Source organism: Schistocerca americana, chromosome 6 (genome assembly GCF_021461395.2).
Source record: "Schistocerca americana isolate TAMUIC-IGC-003095 chromosome 6, iqSchAmer2.1, whole genome shotgun sequence".
Classification (NCBI taxonomy): Eukaryota; Metazoa; Arthropoda; class Insecta; order Orthoptera; family Acrididae; genus Schistocerca; species Schistocerca americana.
In genome coordinates this window covers 439,379,552-439,399,362 of record NC_060124.1, presented here as the reverse complement: position 1 = coordinate 439,399,362, position 19,811 = coordinate 439,379,552, and the positions used below count along the sequence as shown (strand labels likewise).

Below are 19,811 nucleotides of genomic sequence, written 5' to 3'. Positions count from 1 at the left end.
TTCCTGGAAGTACTTCTCTGTCAGTAAAACTGGAAGGACTTGGCCTGGGATGGGGAGTCTGTAGTTGAAGCGGTTAAGAATAGGCCGGTATAACGATGGAGGTTCAAATGGTTCTGAGCACTATGGGACTTAACATTTGAGGTCATCAGTCCCCTAGAACTTAGAACTACTTAAACCTAACTAACCTAAGGACATCACACACATCCATGCCCGAGGCAGGATTCGAACCTGCGACCGTAGCGGTCGCGCGGTTCCAGACTGAAGCGCCTTTAAATAACGATGGAGGACTGGAGCATAGTATTGAAGGGGTAGGAGTGACTGATGATGAGGGGTAGTCGAGGGGGGAGGAGGGGGGTTAGTGAGGCTAATATTTGAAAGGGGGATGTGGAAAGAACGAAAGATGGGTAAAATGAGCTGCCTAAGGGAAATGTGATAATGGGGGGGGGGGGAGAGGTGAACTTATAGCTGCAGGATGGATGAATGTCTTCGCTGAATGCCTGGTCTGGGAGGGTGAGATATTTGAAGTTCCTTTGAGAGATTATTTGGAGGGCGTGTTGGTACGCGGCAGTTTACGAGGGAAGGAGATGGGAAACTGTAGGATTATTGGAGTAGTGTGGTGTAGACTTTCGGAGGTGTTCAGTGTGAGTGAGGAATGTACGGAAATTTGATGAAATGATGACGGATCCTTAATAACAATCATCAAAAGATAGTATTTTTACCCATGTTCCGAGAGGTACGTTAACTGATAAATTTTTATCGAAGGACGCCATCGAGAAAGACTTCATAGCGATATTACTCAAATATTTACTTGCGTCTTCCGTGAACCATATTTGTGACATCTAGTAAGGTTTCCTCCGTGGATAGAGACAGGGTCAGCAGCAATTTACGGCTGTTTGCTGAAGACGCTATGGCACGAGGGAAGATATCGTCGTTCAATGACTGTAGGAGGATACGGGATGATTTCGGCAAAGTTTCTAGATGGTGTGATGAATAGCAGCTTGCTTTAAATGTAGAAAAATGTAAGTTAATGTGGATGAATGAGAAAAATCGTTCGTTTTCAGCATTAGTAATGTATTGCTTGACGCAGTCACATCGTTAGGATCCCAGACGTAACGTTGCAAAGCAATATGTAATGGAACGAGAACATCACCTTGTTATCAGGGGAACTGAATCAGCGAAATCTAGAAACTTGTAGCTCATCTATAAAGGAGAAGGCGTATAGAAAATTTGCGCGAAACAATCTTCAGGATTCCTCGTTTGCCTAGGATCCCCACCATTTCGTATTAAAGGAATGGATCAAACCAGTTCAGAGACGTGCTGCTTCAGTTTTACTGGTAGGTTTGATCAGCACGCAGGAATTGCGAAGATGCCTTGTGGTTTCCAAAGGGGATTCTTCAAAGGATGATGAATCTCTTCTCCGTGTGGCGCTATTTCGGAAATTTAGAAAACCGGCATTTAAAGCAGACTAGCGAACGGTTCTACTGCCGCCAACCACGGGGATGAGAAAAAATTAGAGCTCGTGCGGATGCTTTCAGACGACTGCTTCTCCCTCGTTCTATTTGCAAAATGAACAAGAACTACTTCATACCCTCCCCCGTGTACCGCACGGTAGTTTCTGGAGCAAGTGTGTCTCAGCTCTATATGGATAAACATGGCTACATAATGTCTCTTCAAATATTGTAATTTGTCTTTAATCACAACCTCCAGTACGTTAAGTAAATGGTACCTAAGCGCATAACTTATACGAAGAAATTCATGCACTATGTGATCAAAAGTATCCGGACACCCCCAGAAAACATACGCTTTTCATATTAGTAGCATTGTGCTGGAACCTGCTGACAGGTACTAGATATCAGCGAGCTCAGTAATCATTTGACATGGGGAGAGAGCAGAATGGGGAGCTCCGCAGAACTCACGGGCTTCAAAAGTTGTCAGGTGATTGGGTGTCACTTGTGTTATACGTCTGTACGCGAGATTACCACATTCACGAAACATCCCTAGCTCCACTCTTTTCGAAAAAAAAATCTTTCAAATGGCTCTGAGCACTATTGGACTTAACATCTGAGGTCATCAGTCCCCTAGAACTTAGAACTACTTAAAACTAACAAACCTAAGGACATCACATACATCGATGCCCGAGGCAGGATTCGAACCTGCGACGGTAACAGTCGCACGGTTCCGGACTGAAGCTTCTAGAACCGCTCGGTTACCACGGCCGGCATTCTTTTCAGACCGACCTCGTCTGTTGTCTGGCAGAGACCGCCGACGGCTGAAGAGGGTCCCAGTGCGTAATAGGCAGACAACTATCCTAGCCACCACACAGGAATTCCAAACTGCTTCAGGATCCAGTGCAAGTACTATGACAGTTAGGCAGGTGGTGGGAAACCTTGGATTTCATGGTCTAGCGGCTGCTCATAAGCCACACATTACGCTGGTAAATGCCAAACGACGCCTCGCTTGGTATAAGTACAGTAAACACTGGACGACTGAACATTGTAAAAAGTCGTGTGGAGTGACAAATCGCGGTACACAATGTGGCGATCGAATGGCAGGGTGTGGGTATGGCGAATTCCCGAGGAACGACATCTGCCAGCGTGTGTAGTGCCAACAGTAAAATTCGAAGGCGGTGGTGTTGTGGTGTGGTCGTGTTTTTCATGGAGGGGCCTTGCACTTCTCGTTGTTTTGCGTGGTGCTATTACAGCACAGGCCTATATTAATGTTTAAGCACCTTCTTGCTTCCCACTGTTGAAGAGCAATTCGGGGACAGCGACTGCATCTTTCAAAACGATCGGGCACCTGTTCATAGTGCACGGCCTGTGGCGGAGTAGTTACACGACAATAAGATCCCTGTAATGATACGGCTTGCACAGAGTCCTCGCCTGAATCCTATAGAACACCTCTGGAATGTTTTGGAACGCCGACTTCGTGCCAGGCCTCACCGCCCGACATCGATACCTCTCCTCAGTGCAGCACTCCGTGCACATTATGGAACGTATGCCACCGAAGGCGGAAGCTGTCATCAAGGCTAATGGTGGGACAACACCATTTTGAATCCAAGCATTACCGATGGAGGGCGCCAGGTGTCCGGATACCTTTGGTCACAAAGCGAATTTAGCATGGAAGGAGTTATAAATTAAAAGAAGTTTCAGTTTGTTTTCATAATTTTACTTTTTTCCAGTAGATAATTTGCAAGGATAGTCGTCAAATACTTTTATAACTGCTCACATTGTGAGATAGTGGAGACTATTTTGTTTCCTGTGTTATATTTGTAGATGTCATTATTAAATTCAGGTTTCTACTAATTCTTTGCAAAATAATTCATGAGACACTAATTATATTATGAGATTTATGGCATTGTTTAACAACTGTCTACATGAAGTGAGGGAATGGATAGCAAACATTATCTTTCCAGCCTATCTCTGTGCAATGTGTATTTTGTATCTGTGTCGGGTAGCCTAAAAACATCAATATGGCGGTAGTTAATGAGGGTTTGAACCTTATTTCTTCGTGCTAGGCTCTATGAGGGGAATGAATCTGAAACATGTCAATATTTCTGCCTTGTTTGTATGTATACTTTCTGTTCAATCAGCTCTAGGACTACATCGATATCAGATAACACACACATAACACTGGTGGGAGAGACTACGTAAGACGCCGGAAAAACTTCGATTGAAGCTATATCATAAATCACCGTTACGTTTCGTTGTATCTACATCTGCATCTACATAGATTCTCCGCAAGCCACCATACGTTTCGTGACCGAGGGTACTCTGTACCAATACTAGTCATTTCACCTCCTGTTCTAATCGCAAACACAGCGAGGGAAAAACGACTATCTTTAGGCTCCCTATGAGCCCCAGTTTCTCGTATCTTATCCTCGTGGTCCTTACGTGCGATCTATGTTGGCGGCAGTAGAACTGCTCGGTAATCAGATTCAAATGCCAATCCTCTAAGTTTTCTCAAATGTGTTTCTCGGGAAGAAAGTCACCTTCCCTCAAGGGAATCCCATTTGAGTTCCCAAACGCACTTCGAAACGCTGACGTGATGCTCGAACCTACCGGTAACGAATCTAGCATCCTGCCTCTGAAATGCTTCGATGTCTTTCTTCATGCTACGAATTCCAAACACTCGAGCAGTACTCAAGAATAGGTCGCACCATTGTCCTACATTCGGGCTCCTTTACAGGTGAGCCACTCTTTCTTCAAATTCTCCCAATAAACCGAAGTTCACCATTCGCCTTACTTACCATAGTTCTCGCATGCTCGTTCCACCTCATATCGCTTTGCAACGTTACGCCCAGATATTTAAGCGACTTGACTGCGTCAAGCTGTAGACTAGTTACACGGTATCCCAAAGTTTTAGGTTTGATCTTCCTCCTCATCCGAATTAACTTACACTTTTCATCATTTGGGGTAGCTGCCGTTCATCACACCACCTGTAAATTTTGTCTAAGTAGTCTTGTATCTTACTACAGTCATTCGACTTTGACACCATGCAGACCAGTACGGGATAATTACCAACAACCGCAGATTGCTTCCCATCCCGTCCGCCAAATCATTTTTGTATGTAGACAGCAATAGCGGTTCTGTCACACAAGTGTGGGGCATTCCTGACGATACCCTTGTCTCTGATGAACAACACTCGCCTTCTAGGACAACATACTAGGTTTTATTAAATAATAAGTCTTCAGGCCACTTACATATCTGTGATCTTATTCCATATGCTGGCACCTTCAATGGGGTACCGTATCAAATGTTTTGCGGAAATCTAGAGCTATGGAATCCGCCTGTTGGGTTTCATCCATTGTGCTCACTCTAACATGTGAGAAAAGGGCAAGATGAGATTCGCATCAGCGATGCTTTCTAAAACCGGGCTGATTCGTGGGCATAAGACTCTTAGTCTCAAGAAAGTTTATTAAATTAGAACTCAGAATAAGTTCAAGCCTTATGCAGCAAACAGAGGTCATGTATATTAGGCTGGCCGCTTTAGAATCCAGTTTTATACCTTTATTATACAACTTTGAACATGGCTGACGTTTGCAACAACCGTATACACATATTTGAAAAATATGTAAAAATCTGCCAACCGGTTGCATTGGTTTTCTATATACCTTGACCAGGTTTCGTCACCTCTAAGGTGACCCTTAGAGGTTGCAGATTTTTACATATTTTTCAAGCCTTTATGTTGTTCAAATGTGTGTGAAATCTTATGGGACGTAACTGCTAAGGTCATCAGTCCGTAAGCTTACACACTACTTAACCTAAATTATCCTAAGGACAAACACACACACCAATTCCCGAGGGAGGACTGAAACCTCCGCTGGGACCTGCCTTTCAAACCTTTATTATACACTGTAAGCACCTGCACATTTTCCATTCACTTGAGACTTTGTGCTGGGCTGGAGATTCGCGATAACTGGTATGAATGCGATAAATGCTATGAATCGATTCTGCATTCTCAAAATGTTCCTCTTCGAGGCCTGATTTAAGTCTAAAGAAGTGCAGAAAGTTTTCAGGGGAAAAAATCAAGTGAAAGTCGCGGGTATACGAGTTTAGGTATTCCATTTTCGAACAGATATTCCACTGGAGGAAGGGAAACAACGACAAAGAATAGACACCTACACGCTCTTTGTCCTCTGCAGCCTGTACAGTGTTTCACTGTTCTATCAACTTCTTCACGAAAATTGCACAAAAGCTTTGGTATAAGTAAAGTCCTATTTGTGTAATTATACTGACATAAAGCAGGACGCTTGTGAAGAGATTAGTCTTGGATCATAGCTGGTCAGGCTGTTTCTAGACAGAACCTTTTCTTGGTGCACAGATATTGGCGTTAAAATTTCCCATCATTGAATATTACAAATCTATCAATACTCACAAAGTTCTTTGAATCTTTGTCCCTTCCATTAGTGGTGAGTGTACCAAAGTGATTAAACATATTAAAGAACTGGACGCTCTACGGAAGTATAAGTGAGGTTCTTCAGCGTTAATATTCAGTATGAGAGGTGTTTGACATTTTCAGGGACTTAGATATGTGCTATAGGAAAATCGAGTGGTATAAAACACCTATAAGAACCATGTGGGAAAAGTAAGAATGAAATTCCAAGACGTTAGTCATCGGATTAAAATGATGCAGAGCAGGAATGCAAACTTCTCCCATACTGTGCGAGCTGCCTATTAATTAACAATGTAGAAAATAAAAGTACGAATGTGGGATATATATTCGATATCAGTGGGTATAAACGGTAAACCTCACTGATGTCATTGTTCTCCTCAGAGAAAGAGAAAAATTAAAAGTCCCAATGAATGGAATGAACACTATAACGAGCACAGACTGCGAAAACGAATCAAATAAATTCGAAAGTAATGAGGAGTATCAGAGATGAGATTAGAGCTGAACACAACTGCAAAATTTAATACCACATTATAGAGAAATCGATGGAATTCTTGGAATAAATTAAAGAGGATTTGATATGTGTCTGGTAACACCAGAGAAAATAATTTCAGAGATTGCACGTCCGGGTTACAGTATTTCATGGACGTGAATCGTGGACTGTGGGACAGTTGCAAACACGAAAAAGAAGATAGGCGAAGCATTTTTAATGTGGGGCTACGGACGATAGCTGCAAATTATCTGAAGTGATAAGAAATGAGGAGATTCTGTGCTGAAATGACGAGGAAAGGAATATATAGAAAACAATGACTGCATGAAATGATTAGGTGGTGGGACATTTGTTATGCTTTCTGGGAATAACTTAAAATGGGCTAGACGTCACTAAAAATGAACAGCACAACGGCATATGACTGACGCTGTATTATCTGCAGTATCAACTTCGTAGGACTGTATTCTGTACTGCACATCATACCTGAAATAATAATAAGTCAAACGACTTACAATAAGTACAAGGGAATACAAATGAAAATGATAGGTGCGGAAAAATCTAAGAAAACTGTTTATTATTTCGGAAGTTGTCGCCGTAACTGTCAATACATTTATTTCACTATGAGACAAGAAGGTAAACGGTTTCATGAAAAAAATGTTAGCAGTTCCCCACGGAACCATGATTGACCCAGGCGTGCACCTTATCCGCCGAAGGAAATCAACAGCCACGAATATCTTTCTTCAGGGTACCAAGCTACCTTGGCAACGTACGAACCTGCTCATATGTTGCCAAGGCTCTTTGAAATGCACTGCAGAAATTTCGCTGAGAAACCCTTATACGACCTCATAAAGTCATTATCACTCCTCAATACGATTTCCGTATTTTTGGAGCCATTGATTTGCTTGGTCGCAGAGGTCCTGTTACAATCTTGGTTCTGTGGGCTACAAAAACATTTTTCCATGAAGGAATTTTCCCATTTGTCTGACAGCAGTATAGATATATTAACAGCTATGTCGATTATTTTTGAAATAATAATATGTTCGCTTTCTTATATCTGTCTCGTTTTCAATACACTGCCCCTTACATAATAACAATCAATTAGCTCTTCTTACGTATGAATTATGGTCACATGTACTCTTGGAATAAAGCCAATACGAATTAAGTAAGAGGACAATGTTTACCACCAACAGAACTAATGCAGTGTATTCTAATAATACGAAGTCATCATGGATTCAGTCGTATGGCGTTGCGTGAACGGAATCGTGGGGCGGTGCTAACTAGATATTAAGGTGTTTTATGAAAGGGCCTAATGAGTTACTGTCAGAAATGAAAAAACTTTCATGGATGGTATACATCAAATAAAATGTTTACACGACTTGTTGCTCCTTAAGGAACGCTCCTATTTAGTTAAAGCTGAAAGAAACGTTCAATATCCTAGCCGTTTGTACTATTATAACAGAGTTTATCAGATTCCCTGTGAATTTGGATTCAGCTAAGGAAGTTACATTATTGCTTACAAAAATGGAGTTGTGGGAGCTGTACTCAGGGAACCCTGTACACATATCCACATTTGGCAATACGGATGTAAATTTTCAGTGCCATTTCTAAGTCACAATTGCAACAATAGCTCCTTCTAGAAGGTCAGAGCTGATTTCCTCCTTCATCCTTGTCGAGGTAATATGTTCACCGTCTTTGTTTATCTCTGTGTGGAAAGGACACGAAAATGCTATGTGGTTATGTAAAGACTGATAGAAAGTGGAATGCCTGCTGAGTTTGAGTATCATGTTAAGTTTGTAGCTCTTCTCCTCAAAATTTGTTCAAAATTCTTATAGGCTCAGTATTTCAAAATCTATATTGCTCGTAGCTAAGATTTCGTGTGTTTCGATAAGTAATAACATCTTGATATCTCGGATTTCTAAACCAGATTCAGGTAGTAGTTGTTTGGATTTGAGATAAGGTTATTTGTGAAAATTAGTTCATAATTTCAGATTGTAGTTTAAACAAAGTCTTCGAGGTTTTATCAGCTCTGATGTCGTGTGAGACTTACAAATGCTCTCTGCAGCCTAACTGACTTGGTATATAGCGTACAAAATGTGCTGTGCAAGAAGGCAACTTATTCTGTGAAAGTCATTAAAATTATATGGTAGAAGTCAGCAGTATAGATATATTAAGAGCTCTAGATATATTAACAGCTCTTCAGTATCAAGGAAAACAGTTACCATTCTCAAGTGGCAACCGGAACAAGTTACGTCCTAGTATTAATTGTGGGGGTTGAACCATCCCCGCATTTGCATGAAGCGATTTAGGGAAATCACGGAAAACTGAAATCAGGATGGCCGTACGCGGAATTGAACCGTCGTCCTTCCGATTGCGGGTCGAGTGTGCTAACCACTGCGCCACCTCGCTCTATTATTAATTGTATTAAGCACTGTCCTCCGAGCGGAACCATGCATTACAACGAAATAAACTTGAGCTTGACACAGTATTCATTTCCTTTTGATAAGTGTATCGAATAATTTTACCAATTAAAATTTTTGTGCGATATGGCTACGTCATAACATGATTATTGCTAACGTTATCAGGCTGCTTTAACATACGTAAGTGGGAATACAGCACTGTTTTCTCCAATTTTTCACTGCGACTATTGAAGGATATTTTGAACACACAATAGCTTCTCATATAACCTACGACATCCGAGAGAAAGTGAATGTTTAAAACCAGCCAAAAGAATCAATCTAATGATGATGACGCTATTTAACAACTGCATTTGATCACTATAGGGTTTTCGGTTCGCGATGCATATAACCTACGACATCCGAGAGAAAGTGAATGTTTAAAACCAGCCAAAAGAATCAATCTAATGAAGACGACGCTATTTAACAACTGCATTTGATCACTATAGGGTTTTCGGTTCGCGATGCCATTACCATTTGTCAACTGAGTTCCACAAACGCAAACAAAATTCTCAAAGTACTCTGAAAGTGACTATCATTCAAAGATAATGATTTGTGCTGGTTTCTATTAAACATATAACGTTACATTACGTAAGCTACTTACAATAGCTATTGTCTGTTCCTTTATGACGCTCAACTGAAGAAACACGATTAATGGTCAAAAACTAAACGTATTTTAATCATACAAAGGTCGTGTTTGTGAGACACGGAAGTCTCACCATTAGTTATAATGATGATGTAGGTTGAATAAATGAACTCAAACTTAAATCCAGTGAGAGAATTCGAACCAAGGTCTCCCATTTATTAGGGAGATTCAGTAACCACTGCGCCACACGGCAGTGCACCACCACAGCTGCACTGACTATTCTAGTACATCTCCTTCTCCGATTTTAATTCCAATTCACAGGTCAGCATTTTGCTATTCTAAACTCTCATCATCATGTATCCCAGTGCTGGTACAAATTTTAATTAATCGCCTCAGCCTGCATCAGTAACGTAAATATAGGTAAGACTCAATATGACTGAAGAGCATATGATTAACATACCACTACGGGAAGGTTTAACCCTATTTCGCTCATTGCTAAGATGCTATTCCAATATTGGAGAGCCCCTGTAACATTGATGCAAGTTTAAAAGGGGTACAGCAATGGGCTGCAGCAAAAGTGGAATTTCTATCGGGGAGGGAGACATACTAGGGTAATCCGTGTAGGTATTGCAGCTACTAAATCAGTTACAGCTGCAGCTGCAGGGTCAGTGAGGTGTAGTGATTAGTGCATTGCCAAGTAAGCTGGGGATCTGGTTTCGAATGCTGGTGGTGGTACAAACTACAATTCAATGCATCAGCCTACACCATTCGTAGATGAAGTGATTCTATTCATTCAGTACTTAATTGTGATACTGTCGCACATGCCTCATTTCTAATGTCATCTTTCTACTCCTGTGTATCGAGAGCATTATATTACTGATCATCGGGATGGTTTTCAGTCTGAATACATTCAGAAAAGGTGGAATCTTCATTAAGTTCGTATTCAATGAATCTACTTTCTTGCCAAAAGGGTGACCACCATGAAATTTCACACTTTAATCTCAGATGAACTTATAAGGACTATTTTGTCCAGTAGTGTGGTATTATAGTAACCAAAGAGAAATATACAGTGTATATTGCTGCTTGTGTGAAAACCTCATTTACTAGATGTCAAATTATATCCACATATGCATTGTACACAAATTTTCGTTGTCTGGGACGGTGTAGCCCGGCATACAAAAAAGCACCTTTCTACCTCTTTCTTTGTGTGCAAAGTATAACAGACAGCTCAGAGTTGCCGTTGTCATTCAGAAAGGTATGATTGGATTTAATAAGCTTATGGAAAAAACTTATTTAGACTATGTAAGACGTAGGACAATGTGTACAATGGAGCGTAAAGATGCATTTTTGTGCATTACAGGGGTTTTAATGCTTAATTAGGCGGCGGAGAGCTTAATAGCAGATGCTACTGAAATTAGTTCAGTTATCTTTTATTTACTCGTATCTGTGGTCAAGAATGAGAATTTTACTCTGCAGTTGAGTGTGCGCTGATATGAAACTTCCTGGTATATTAAAACTGTGTGCTGGACCGAGACTCGCACTCGGGACCTTTGCCTATCGCGGGGAAGTGCTCTACCAACTGAGCTACCAAAGCACGACTCACTTCCCCTCATCACAGCTTTACTTCTGCCAGTTTCATATCAGCGCACACTTCGCTGCAGAGTGAAAATCTCATTCTGGAAACATCCCCCAGGCTGTGGCTAAGCCATGTCTCCGCAATATCCTTTCTTTCAGGAGTGCTAGTTCTGCAAGGTTCGCAGGATAGCTTCTGTAAAGTTTGGAATGTAGGAGACGAGATACTGGCAGAAGCGAAGCTCTGAGGACAGGGCGTGAGTCGTGCTTGGGTAGCTCAGTTAGTAGAGCATTTGCCCGCGAATGGCAAAGGTCCCGAGTTCGAGTCTCGATTTGGCACAAAGTTTTAATCTGCCAGGTAGTTTCGTATCCGTGCTGTTTGTTCTTTCAGGCATGTCCGAAATAATAGAAACCCCACTCACCCAATGATCTCTTCAGTGCATATGCGCACCAGACACAGTCTACAACGAGAATCGATGAATAATGTAAAAGGATACTAGATTGTAATGTTTGGTTCTGACACGTAGCGTGCTAGAATATTCCAAGCCATGACAGTGATGAGCAGATCTCCCGACTACGCCGGAGACCCGGATTTGAGTCATAGTCCGGCGCAAATTTTTCAGCTTTAACAATTGGTTTGCAGCAACGACCGCTCGCAACAAACGCTTGTAATTTCTTTGTGTCTGAGTCCACGTTTCCTGCCTAGGCTTACGATCTGTTTTGTATGAGGCCCCTGGTGCACATCCACTCCACGTGACCAGAAATCCGGGGACAGCGTGCCGCATCCAGTGACACGGAACTCTCTTGTGTTTCAGGTGTGCAGTGGGCGTCATCCGCTCAGTGGCTCTACGTCCTGTTTGCCTTAGCTGTCGCACCATCCAGACCAGGTATGCTTTTATTGATACCCACAAACAGAAATTAAATTTGTACAGATTATGTTTAAAAACTAATTTAAGAAGGTTAATCTAGGGCAAGTGTGAATTTCGTGTAAATTTATCTTACTTTCCTCAAGTACCTCTGGGACATGTTCCTTCCAGTTTTAAGACAGTATCAAGGTTGTAAATAGTCACTAATGGTGGTTGTCAAGAAGGTTGCTTACATGAAGTTTTATTTATTTATTTGACCTGGTCATATTAGGGCATCAGGCCCTCTCTTACATCCGACCAGTGTTTCACACACGCAGCAATTCACACATCAGAGTTACATCATGACAATAGTTTAAATAAGAAAATTAGATCACTTCAATATGAGTAAAGAGTAATGACTAAGATCTAATAAAGTAAATGCTCACAGTATTTTTACATCAGGTGTTATACATACAAATTATGATAAAAGCAATAATAATAACAGTAAAAAAAAATCAAATAATAATGATAAACATGAGAAAAATTGGCTATAGTAATGAAGACTTGTACAGATGTTCATTAATATGGTGTGTGTAACGTAGATGTTTACTAGTATAGCGGGTTTTGGGGAAGGGAGGTTTAAGGAGGGGGAAAGAGGGAAGTAATGAGGTGAAGTGCATTCATGTACAGAGGTAGGCATTACTGTTGCTTAAGTAGATACGTCATTAACTGTTTTTTGAAGCCGGACGTCTTTGTAAGTTCTCTAACATAACGAGGAAGGTTATTCCAGAGTCGGGTTCCCGCTACCGGAAAGGACTTGGAGAAGGTGACTGAGCTGTGCAGTGGAACAGAGAGGATTTGATTATGATGGGAACGTGTGTTTCTGTCAGGTTGTTCTCACATAAGCGTTAAGGACGAGGAGAGATATGAGGGACAGTGTACATTTATAAGGCAGTAGATGAGACAGAGTGTATGGAAATCTCTGCGTTTGTCTTAACGCAGCCAGGACAATTTTGCATATGTTGGTGAAATGTGATCAAAAAGTTAAACGTCACAGATATATCGGACGCAGGCATTCATGGCCAGTTCCAGACGTCGCGAATTTTCCTGAGAGAGGCCTTGTAGGATAATATTGCTGTAGTCAATGATTGGGAGTATAATCGTTTGTACTAATTTCTTTTACAGATCGACAGGGAAGAGTTTTTTAAATTTTTTAGGACATGAAGGGAAGCTGATGCTTTCTTGCACACTGCAGTTGCGTTCTCTGTCCAATTTAGGTATTCATCTATTGTTACTCCCATACTCATTGCTGAGGGAGAGAAGTTAATGTTTGTTTCATTTAGGATAAGAGATGGTACGGATTCCCAATATTTTGGTCTAATGAGCTTAGAGTGACCAACAAGTACCGCTTGGGTATTAGATTGGTTTAGTTTTACTCCTTTGTCCTGTGCCCATTTTGATGGTGCATCGAGGTCAGTATTGATATTTTCAATAGCTTTCTTAAGATTGCTTGGTTTCGCACTTTGATACAATTGAGGTCATCGGCATACATATGATATTAGCAATAGGTCAGAACCGATGACACATCATTGACATACAGAGAGAAGAATATAGGACCTACTACTGAGCCTTGGGGAACGCCTGACACTACCTACCGTCATTGGGATTTTATATTCCCGGACAGGATGCGTTGCTGACGAGACGTCATGTACGAGCGAAACCATTGCACTGCACTTAGTGAGAAATTTAGATCGCTAAGTTTGGCTAGTAAGATGTCGAAATCGGCAGTATCAGATGCTTTGCTGAAATCTAAGAAGCAAATGCTAGTCGTTTCTTGTCTGTCCATGGCAAGTTTCAGGTCATCTGTCACCTTTATCAGTGTGGATGTTGTGCTTTGATGTTTACGGAAACCTGATTGGTATTCGTCTAGTAGCCTGTTAGTAGTTAGGTAGTTGGTGAGCTGGTCATGGACTATACATTCTAATGCCTTTGATAGTGCAGGAAGAAGGCAGATGGGGCGGTAGTCAGAGGGTGCTATTGCGATGTCCTTTATAGGCAGTGGTTTAATTTGTCCCAGTTTCCAGGCCTCAGGTAAAACACTTGTGATTAATGAATCGCTAAAAATATCTGTTATAGAGGGCAGTAGTTGATCAATAATAAGTCTTACCATCTGGACAGTGATTCCATCATGTCCAGTAGATGCTGATCGAATACGAATTATGGCTTTCTTGACAGTGTTGCAAGTGATGTGCTGTAGATAGAATTTTTCTTTGGTACACTCGTTTATCCCCATGAACTAATCAATTATTCTCTGTTTTTTTTTTTTTTTTTTTTTTGGTTCAATTGTGGTTGCTCTACATCTATTGTCAGTTAATGTACGGGCATGCCTCAGCTTAGCATTCCTCACCGCTTGACTGAGTATGTTTCGTTTCTGCTTCCATACTGTATAATTTTCGGGTGTAGGATGTATCTTGTATGCTCGATGTGCAGCGTCTCTGAGATTCATGAGCTGTTTTAGTTCATCAGTCAGCCAAGGTGCAGGTTTCCTTTTTACTTTTCTGGTTATTGGAGCATATTTGTCATATAGTTGAGAAATTATGTTAGTGAAATCTTGGAGTTTGTCGCTTATGTCCATGAGGGAGTAGAGGTCGTCCCCCAGACTATTTCTTGTGCCTCAGATTCGAGTTCAGGCATATTTATGCATTTGAGGTCTCGGTATGTGGACAGTATTTGTTTCTTTCTAGGACATTCTAGGGAATACGTCATGAAAATGATGTCATGGGCAGACATGCCAGGCGCAGATATTTGAGAGGTGCGGATTGTTCTGTTTGGAGAGTTTTTGCGAATATATCTATGAAAGTGTGACTGGTAGTCGTGTAATGAGTAGGTGCCAGCTGAAGTAGCGTCATATTTGAGGAAGAAAGCATCGTCTTAAATTTCCAGTGGAAGGACTATTGCGCAGAAAATTAAAGTTAGTGTCACCTGCTATAATTACATGTTCATATGAGGATTCGAGACTAGAGAGCGCTGTTTCGAAGCAGGCGAACCCACCTACTTTAGGAGGTTTGTAAAGGACACATATTAAGTACTTTCTGTTAAGGGATTTGATCTCTATGAACATATATTCCTCTTGTTTATCTACATTGTTGTCGGATGTATGTAGTACATTAGGTGACAAATCAGAGCGTATGTACGCCGCTACTCCGCCCCCTCGCCTGTTGCATCTGTCGTGTCTGAGAAAGATATAGGCATCTAGGTTTACGGGAGTTGTAGAAATACTTGGTTTGAGACAAGTCTCTGACAAAGGTATCACGTGTGTATCAGTTGTTTGAAATATATATTTGAACTCGTCGAAGTATGCTGGCAGAGATTGGATATTTGCATGTGCAACATGCAGCTTGGTGCGTTCAGGTGTTGATTGCCCGAGGAGACTGCCAACAGATGTTTGCGGGTCGTGGTTAGCGGTGACAAGAGGGTCTGGCATGAGGAATGCGGAAGGCGTGTGAAGGAGAGGGGGTGAGGGAGTGTCCTCCCAGTTCTGTGCAGTGAAAGCGCCTGGGAGAAGGGAGGGGCTGGGTCCCCAGGCACGCAACGGAATCCGCGGCCAAGGTCAGCGAGGTCTGCAACGGTTCTGGAAGTAGCCGTGGGCTGGCAGGGGAAGGAATTTCGCTAAACACAACGGTAGTAATCTGCACGTAACGGTATAGTGATATTAATTGCACTTATGAGGATAACAACAAAGTATGTTGGTGGGTTGCTAATTAAAGATGGAAGTGAGACTACCTTATATAATAATTAACAAAATTACATGAGAAAGACAATTAGAGATGAAAATAGTTATGCGGAGAAACGAAAAGTTGATAATACAATTAATAACAAAATTACATGAGAAAACAGTTAGAGATAAAAAATAGTTATGTGGAGAAACGAAAAATTTGATAATACATTAATTAAGTTATGGTTGACAGTGAAACAATATAAACATACAGGTTAGTGGCAGCATGATAAGACATGATTTAGCTTCTAAAGCACGGGCTTTCGAGTTCACTAACACTGCAAATCGTTCTCTTTCCGTTTTCGGTCTTAAATATTGTCCTGCCGTCATTTGTCTATACGCCCTGTAACCCAAATTTCGAAATCGCGCTCTTCAAAATATTTAGTATTTCGGAAGTCAGATCCTCACGTACTGCCAGACCCGACTTCGCGAGATTCCTCTTTGCTCTGAAGATTTCAGATCTTTTCCTATTGGACACAAATTATGGGTGATAATGGCTCCAATAGTGATCTGAATCCATGTCACAGGGAAAATAAAATCGCGATTGTTGAGATTCCTTACTGAGTTGCTCTCAATAGGTATTCGATGTGAAGACTACCACATTGCTGCTTGAGTAAGATTTCCTCAACACGCAGTAACGAACTCCACAAAAATAGATAGGGTATGTTAAAATACAACTGCTGCTCCACAACTCATGGAATCAAGTCAGGAGAATCTGGCACCAGAGGCCTATGAAATGGGAGACAAGGTGTATAACTCCGTCAGACTACTGCAGATGATACCTCCTTGTGAACAGAAGGTTTCTTGTACCTTAAGGCGATCAACTCATTAGAGAGGATAGGTAACCTGCAACATAAGAGACCGATGTAAGACGAGAGTTATGAGCAAGCGTGAAGTACGTGAGTCGATTTTGTAACACTTCCTTTTTGTCACAGTATAATCTGCAAGTTGTTTCAAAATATTTCAGACCATTTCTCAAAACATAATCATCTTCGTGAATGAAGATAGAAACTTGGGCTGCCTTATTCTTGCTTACAGTAACTAAAAGTTTAAGGTCTGTGGCAGGCATATGCCACATCATATGGCTGGCGTGAGGATTATCCCAGTGTAGCTAGCCTGCTCTCTGATTCACAACGCAATTGTGAAAACATGTCGAAAATTTCACTAATCAGCAACACAGATCATCAGCACACCAGTAAACCATTTCTTAACAATGAGCTGTCTCAGTCGTGGATTATCGTAAAAGGCGACCAGGCAACTTTGGGGACCGAAGTCACTTGGTCTCTAGTAAGTATTCGATCTTTTGTAGGAGATTGTAGAAGAGAGTCCAATGGCTTCACCTTCGAATCATTTTGGGTGAAGTGGGGCGCTTTATAGCAACAGCTGTGAATGTATTTTGGAAAGGTATGGCACTCGTTTGTCGATCGTTTGTCATTCTTCGAGTAGAGGGCAGTATTTACATTTGTGAAATGCTGAAGTGAACCTCTGATCCTAAATTTGGTTGTAGAAAGTATGGCACAACTGTATCTTGAAAATACACTTTACAGTCTGATGAATAAATTATAACTCACACAAGTTTCTATACCCACTAGCAGCGTACACTGCTTGGTCCAGGTAGTACGTATTCCAATCTTCTGTTAGTCGATCCCCCTCTCTCTGTCCACCTCCACCAACACTATTTTATGACCACTTCCTCCACCTCCACTCTCTGACCATCTCCTCTGACCACTGTTTTTGTACATCTCCTCAATCCTCCTATCCCTGTCAATCTTCTGATCTCCCCTGTATCAATCTCCTCGTCTCCTTTCAGTGTCCACCTCCTCCTCAACATCTCTCTGCCCACATCCTCCTCCTCACTCCATGTTAATCTCGACCCCTTCCCTTCTTGTGCCCATCTCCTCCCCTCCACACCTTCTCTAATCTTTGTCTGTCCATTTCTTCATACCCCTTTGTCTGTTCACGTCGATATCCCCAATTCTCTGCTGTCTCCTCCTCCCCCTGTCTTAGTCCATCTAGTCCTCTTTCCTCTCTTTTCTCTCTATCCATTGCCCCCACCCCTCTATCTCTGCACATTACCTCCTCCTATCTTTGTCTATCTCCTTTTTCCACCTCGCTGTCTCCACTCTTCGTCAACCATTCTCTCTTCTCGTTATCACACTCAACCCAATTGCATACTAGTGTGGTTTTTTTTATTTTTTTAATTTTTTTCGGTGGGTCTTTCATCAGTATTGTGACTGGTATGATATGGCTCGCCCCGTATTCCTCTCCTGTGCCAACCTCTTCACCTCAAGGTAGGATTTTCAACATACGTCTTAAATTATTTGCTGGAGGTCTTCCTAGCATGGAAGTCATTGGCTGATGCCTTAACACATTCCCTATCATCCTAACCCTTCTCTTTGTCAGTGTTTTCTACATATTACTTTCCTCTCCGATTCTGCGCAGAACCTCCTCATTCTTTATTTTACCAGTCTGCCTAATTTTCAACATTCGCCTGTAGCACCGCACCTCAAATGCTTCGATTCTCTTCTGTTCCGGTTTCCTTACAGTACATGTTTCACCACCATACATAGCTGTGCTCCAGATGTACATTCTCAGAAATTTATTTCTCAAATTATGGCCTACGTTTGGTACAAGTAGACTCCTGGTGGCCAGGAATGCCCTTTTTGCCAGTACTATTCTGCTTTTGATGTCCTTCTTGCTCCATCCGTAATTAATCATTTTGCTGCTTGGGTAGCAAAATTCCTTAGTATCATCTACTTCGTGACCATCAACACTGATGTTTAGTTCCTCGCTGTTCTCATTTCTGCTACTTCTCACTACTTTCGTTTTTACTTTCAATCCATATTGTGTACTCAGTGGATTCTGCATTCCATTCAGCGTATCAAGTAATTGTTTTTTACATCCATTCAGGATAGCAATGTCATCAACGAATTGTTTCATTAATATCCCTTCACCCTGAATGTTAACTCAAGCTCTGAATCTTTCCTTCATTTCCAACACTGCTACTTCGGTGTACAGACTGAACACTAGGGGGAAAGACTTTATAAATCCGAACTCTTCGTTATTGGCCGTCTACTCTTATTATTACCTCCTGGGTTTTGTACATATTCTATGTTATCCGTATCTTCATTTCTTCTAAGAGGGTATTGTGATTCACATATTCAGATGCCTTCGATAGGTCGTAGGAAATACTTCCAGGGGCTATTTCCTTGTTTAAAGTTTCTAAAACTTGGCGTATGGATGTGTAGATAGTATTCTTCTGAGATACTGTGATTTAATAACAATAATACTGTTGTCCATGTAGGATATTACTGAAAAAAAACACAACTTGAATGATGTCAAACGGATCGGTAGTTATTGATACCACCAATATCACCGTTTTTATACAGAGGCTTATTAATGACATATTTCAGTCACTCTGGAAAAAATATCTAAGTTAACGGTGCGTTACATATTTCAGGAAAGAAAATACTTATTGGATGTAGACAATAATGTGAACACATTCAGAAACACACAGGAAGATTTCAATAATTATAACATTTGCACAGAATCGTGCGTCCACTGATACAAAAATGACAGATTATGTTTGCTAGAAAAGATAGTCCGTGTGTTTAACGACGTCAGGTTCAGTACTCAGCTTGAGGCGAGAGTGTGTGGTTGCGTTCCCACTAATTCCTGAGTTTATGTCTGCGAAGCTCCGGCCCGATGGTGTTCACGGGATTAAGTGGTGGTGCAATGGATCTGATGTTAAATGTAGTGTGAATCCCACAGGGACTTCGCCCAGATCCCAGAAGCTACTGCTGCAAAAGAGACATGTTGTACGTCTATCGCGCGAATGTTGCTAGTAAGTCAAACCCAAGGTACTTGAATTTCATTTCACAAAGAATAAGCGCAACTTGTTGCTCGCTAATGTATATGGAACATTGGAAATAATAGCGTTATGAGGGTCATTAACACTTGCAAATGAAGCGGAAAACAGGCACAATATTTAATGTACTACTTGTATAAACACGTTGCTCTTTCCTCTATCATCTGAGAAACATGCGACTTGTTAGAAATGGGAGATGAGGAACAAGACAGTCCTTTACATTCTCGCTGCTATTAAGGTGGATTTATGCACAGCAGAGAGTGCAGAAAATATTAAAATGTAAAAGTATGCTAGCGTTCCCGTGCTTATTCCAGCAGATGAAGTGAAAAACGG

At 41.3% G+C, this 19,811-nt stretch overlaps 1 protein-coding gene across 1 annotated transcript in view; it reads left to right on the top strand.

Annotated features, from left to right (window-relative positions):
* The window catches only part of LOC124620197 (nuclear pore glycoprotein p62-like), a 654,879-nt gene that overhangs the window by 526,702 nt on the left and 108,366 nt on the right, over window positions 1-19,811 (top strand). The window contains exon 2 of the mRNA XM_047146865.1: window positions 11,806-11,877. Coding sequence (XP_047002821.1) covers window positions 11,806-11,877 — 72 coding nt within the window. The remainder of the gene's footprint in view (window positions 1-11,805; window positions 11,878-19,811) is intronic.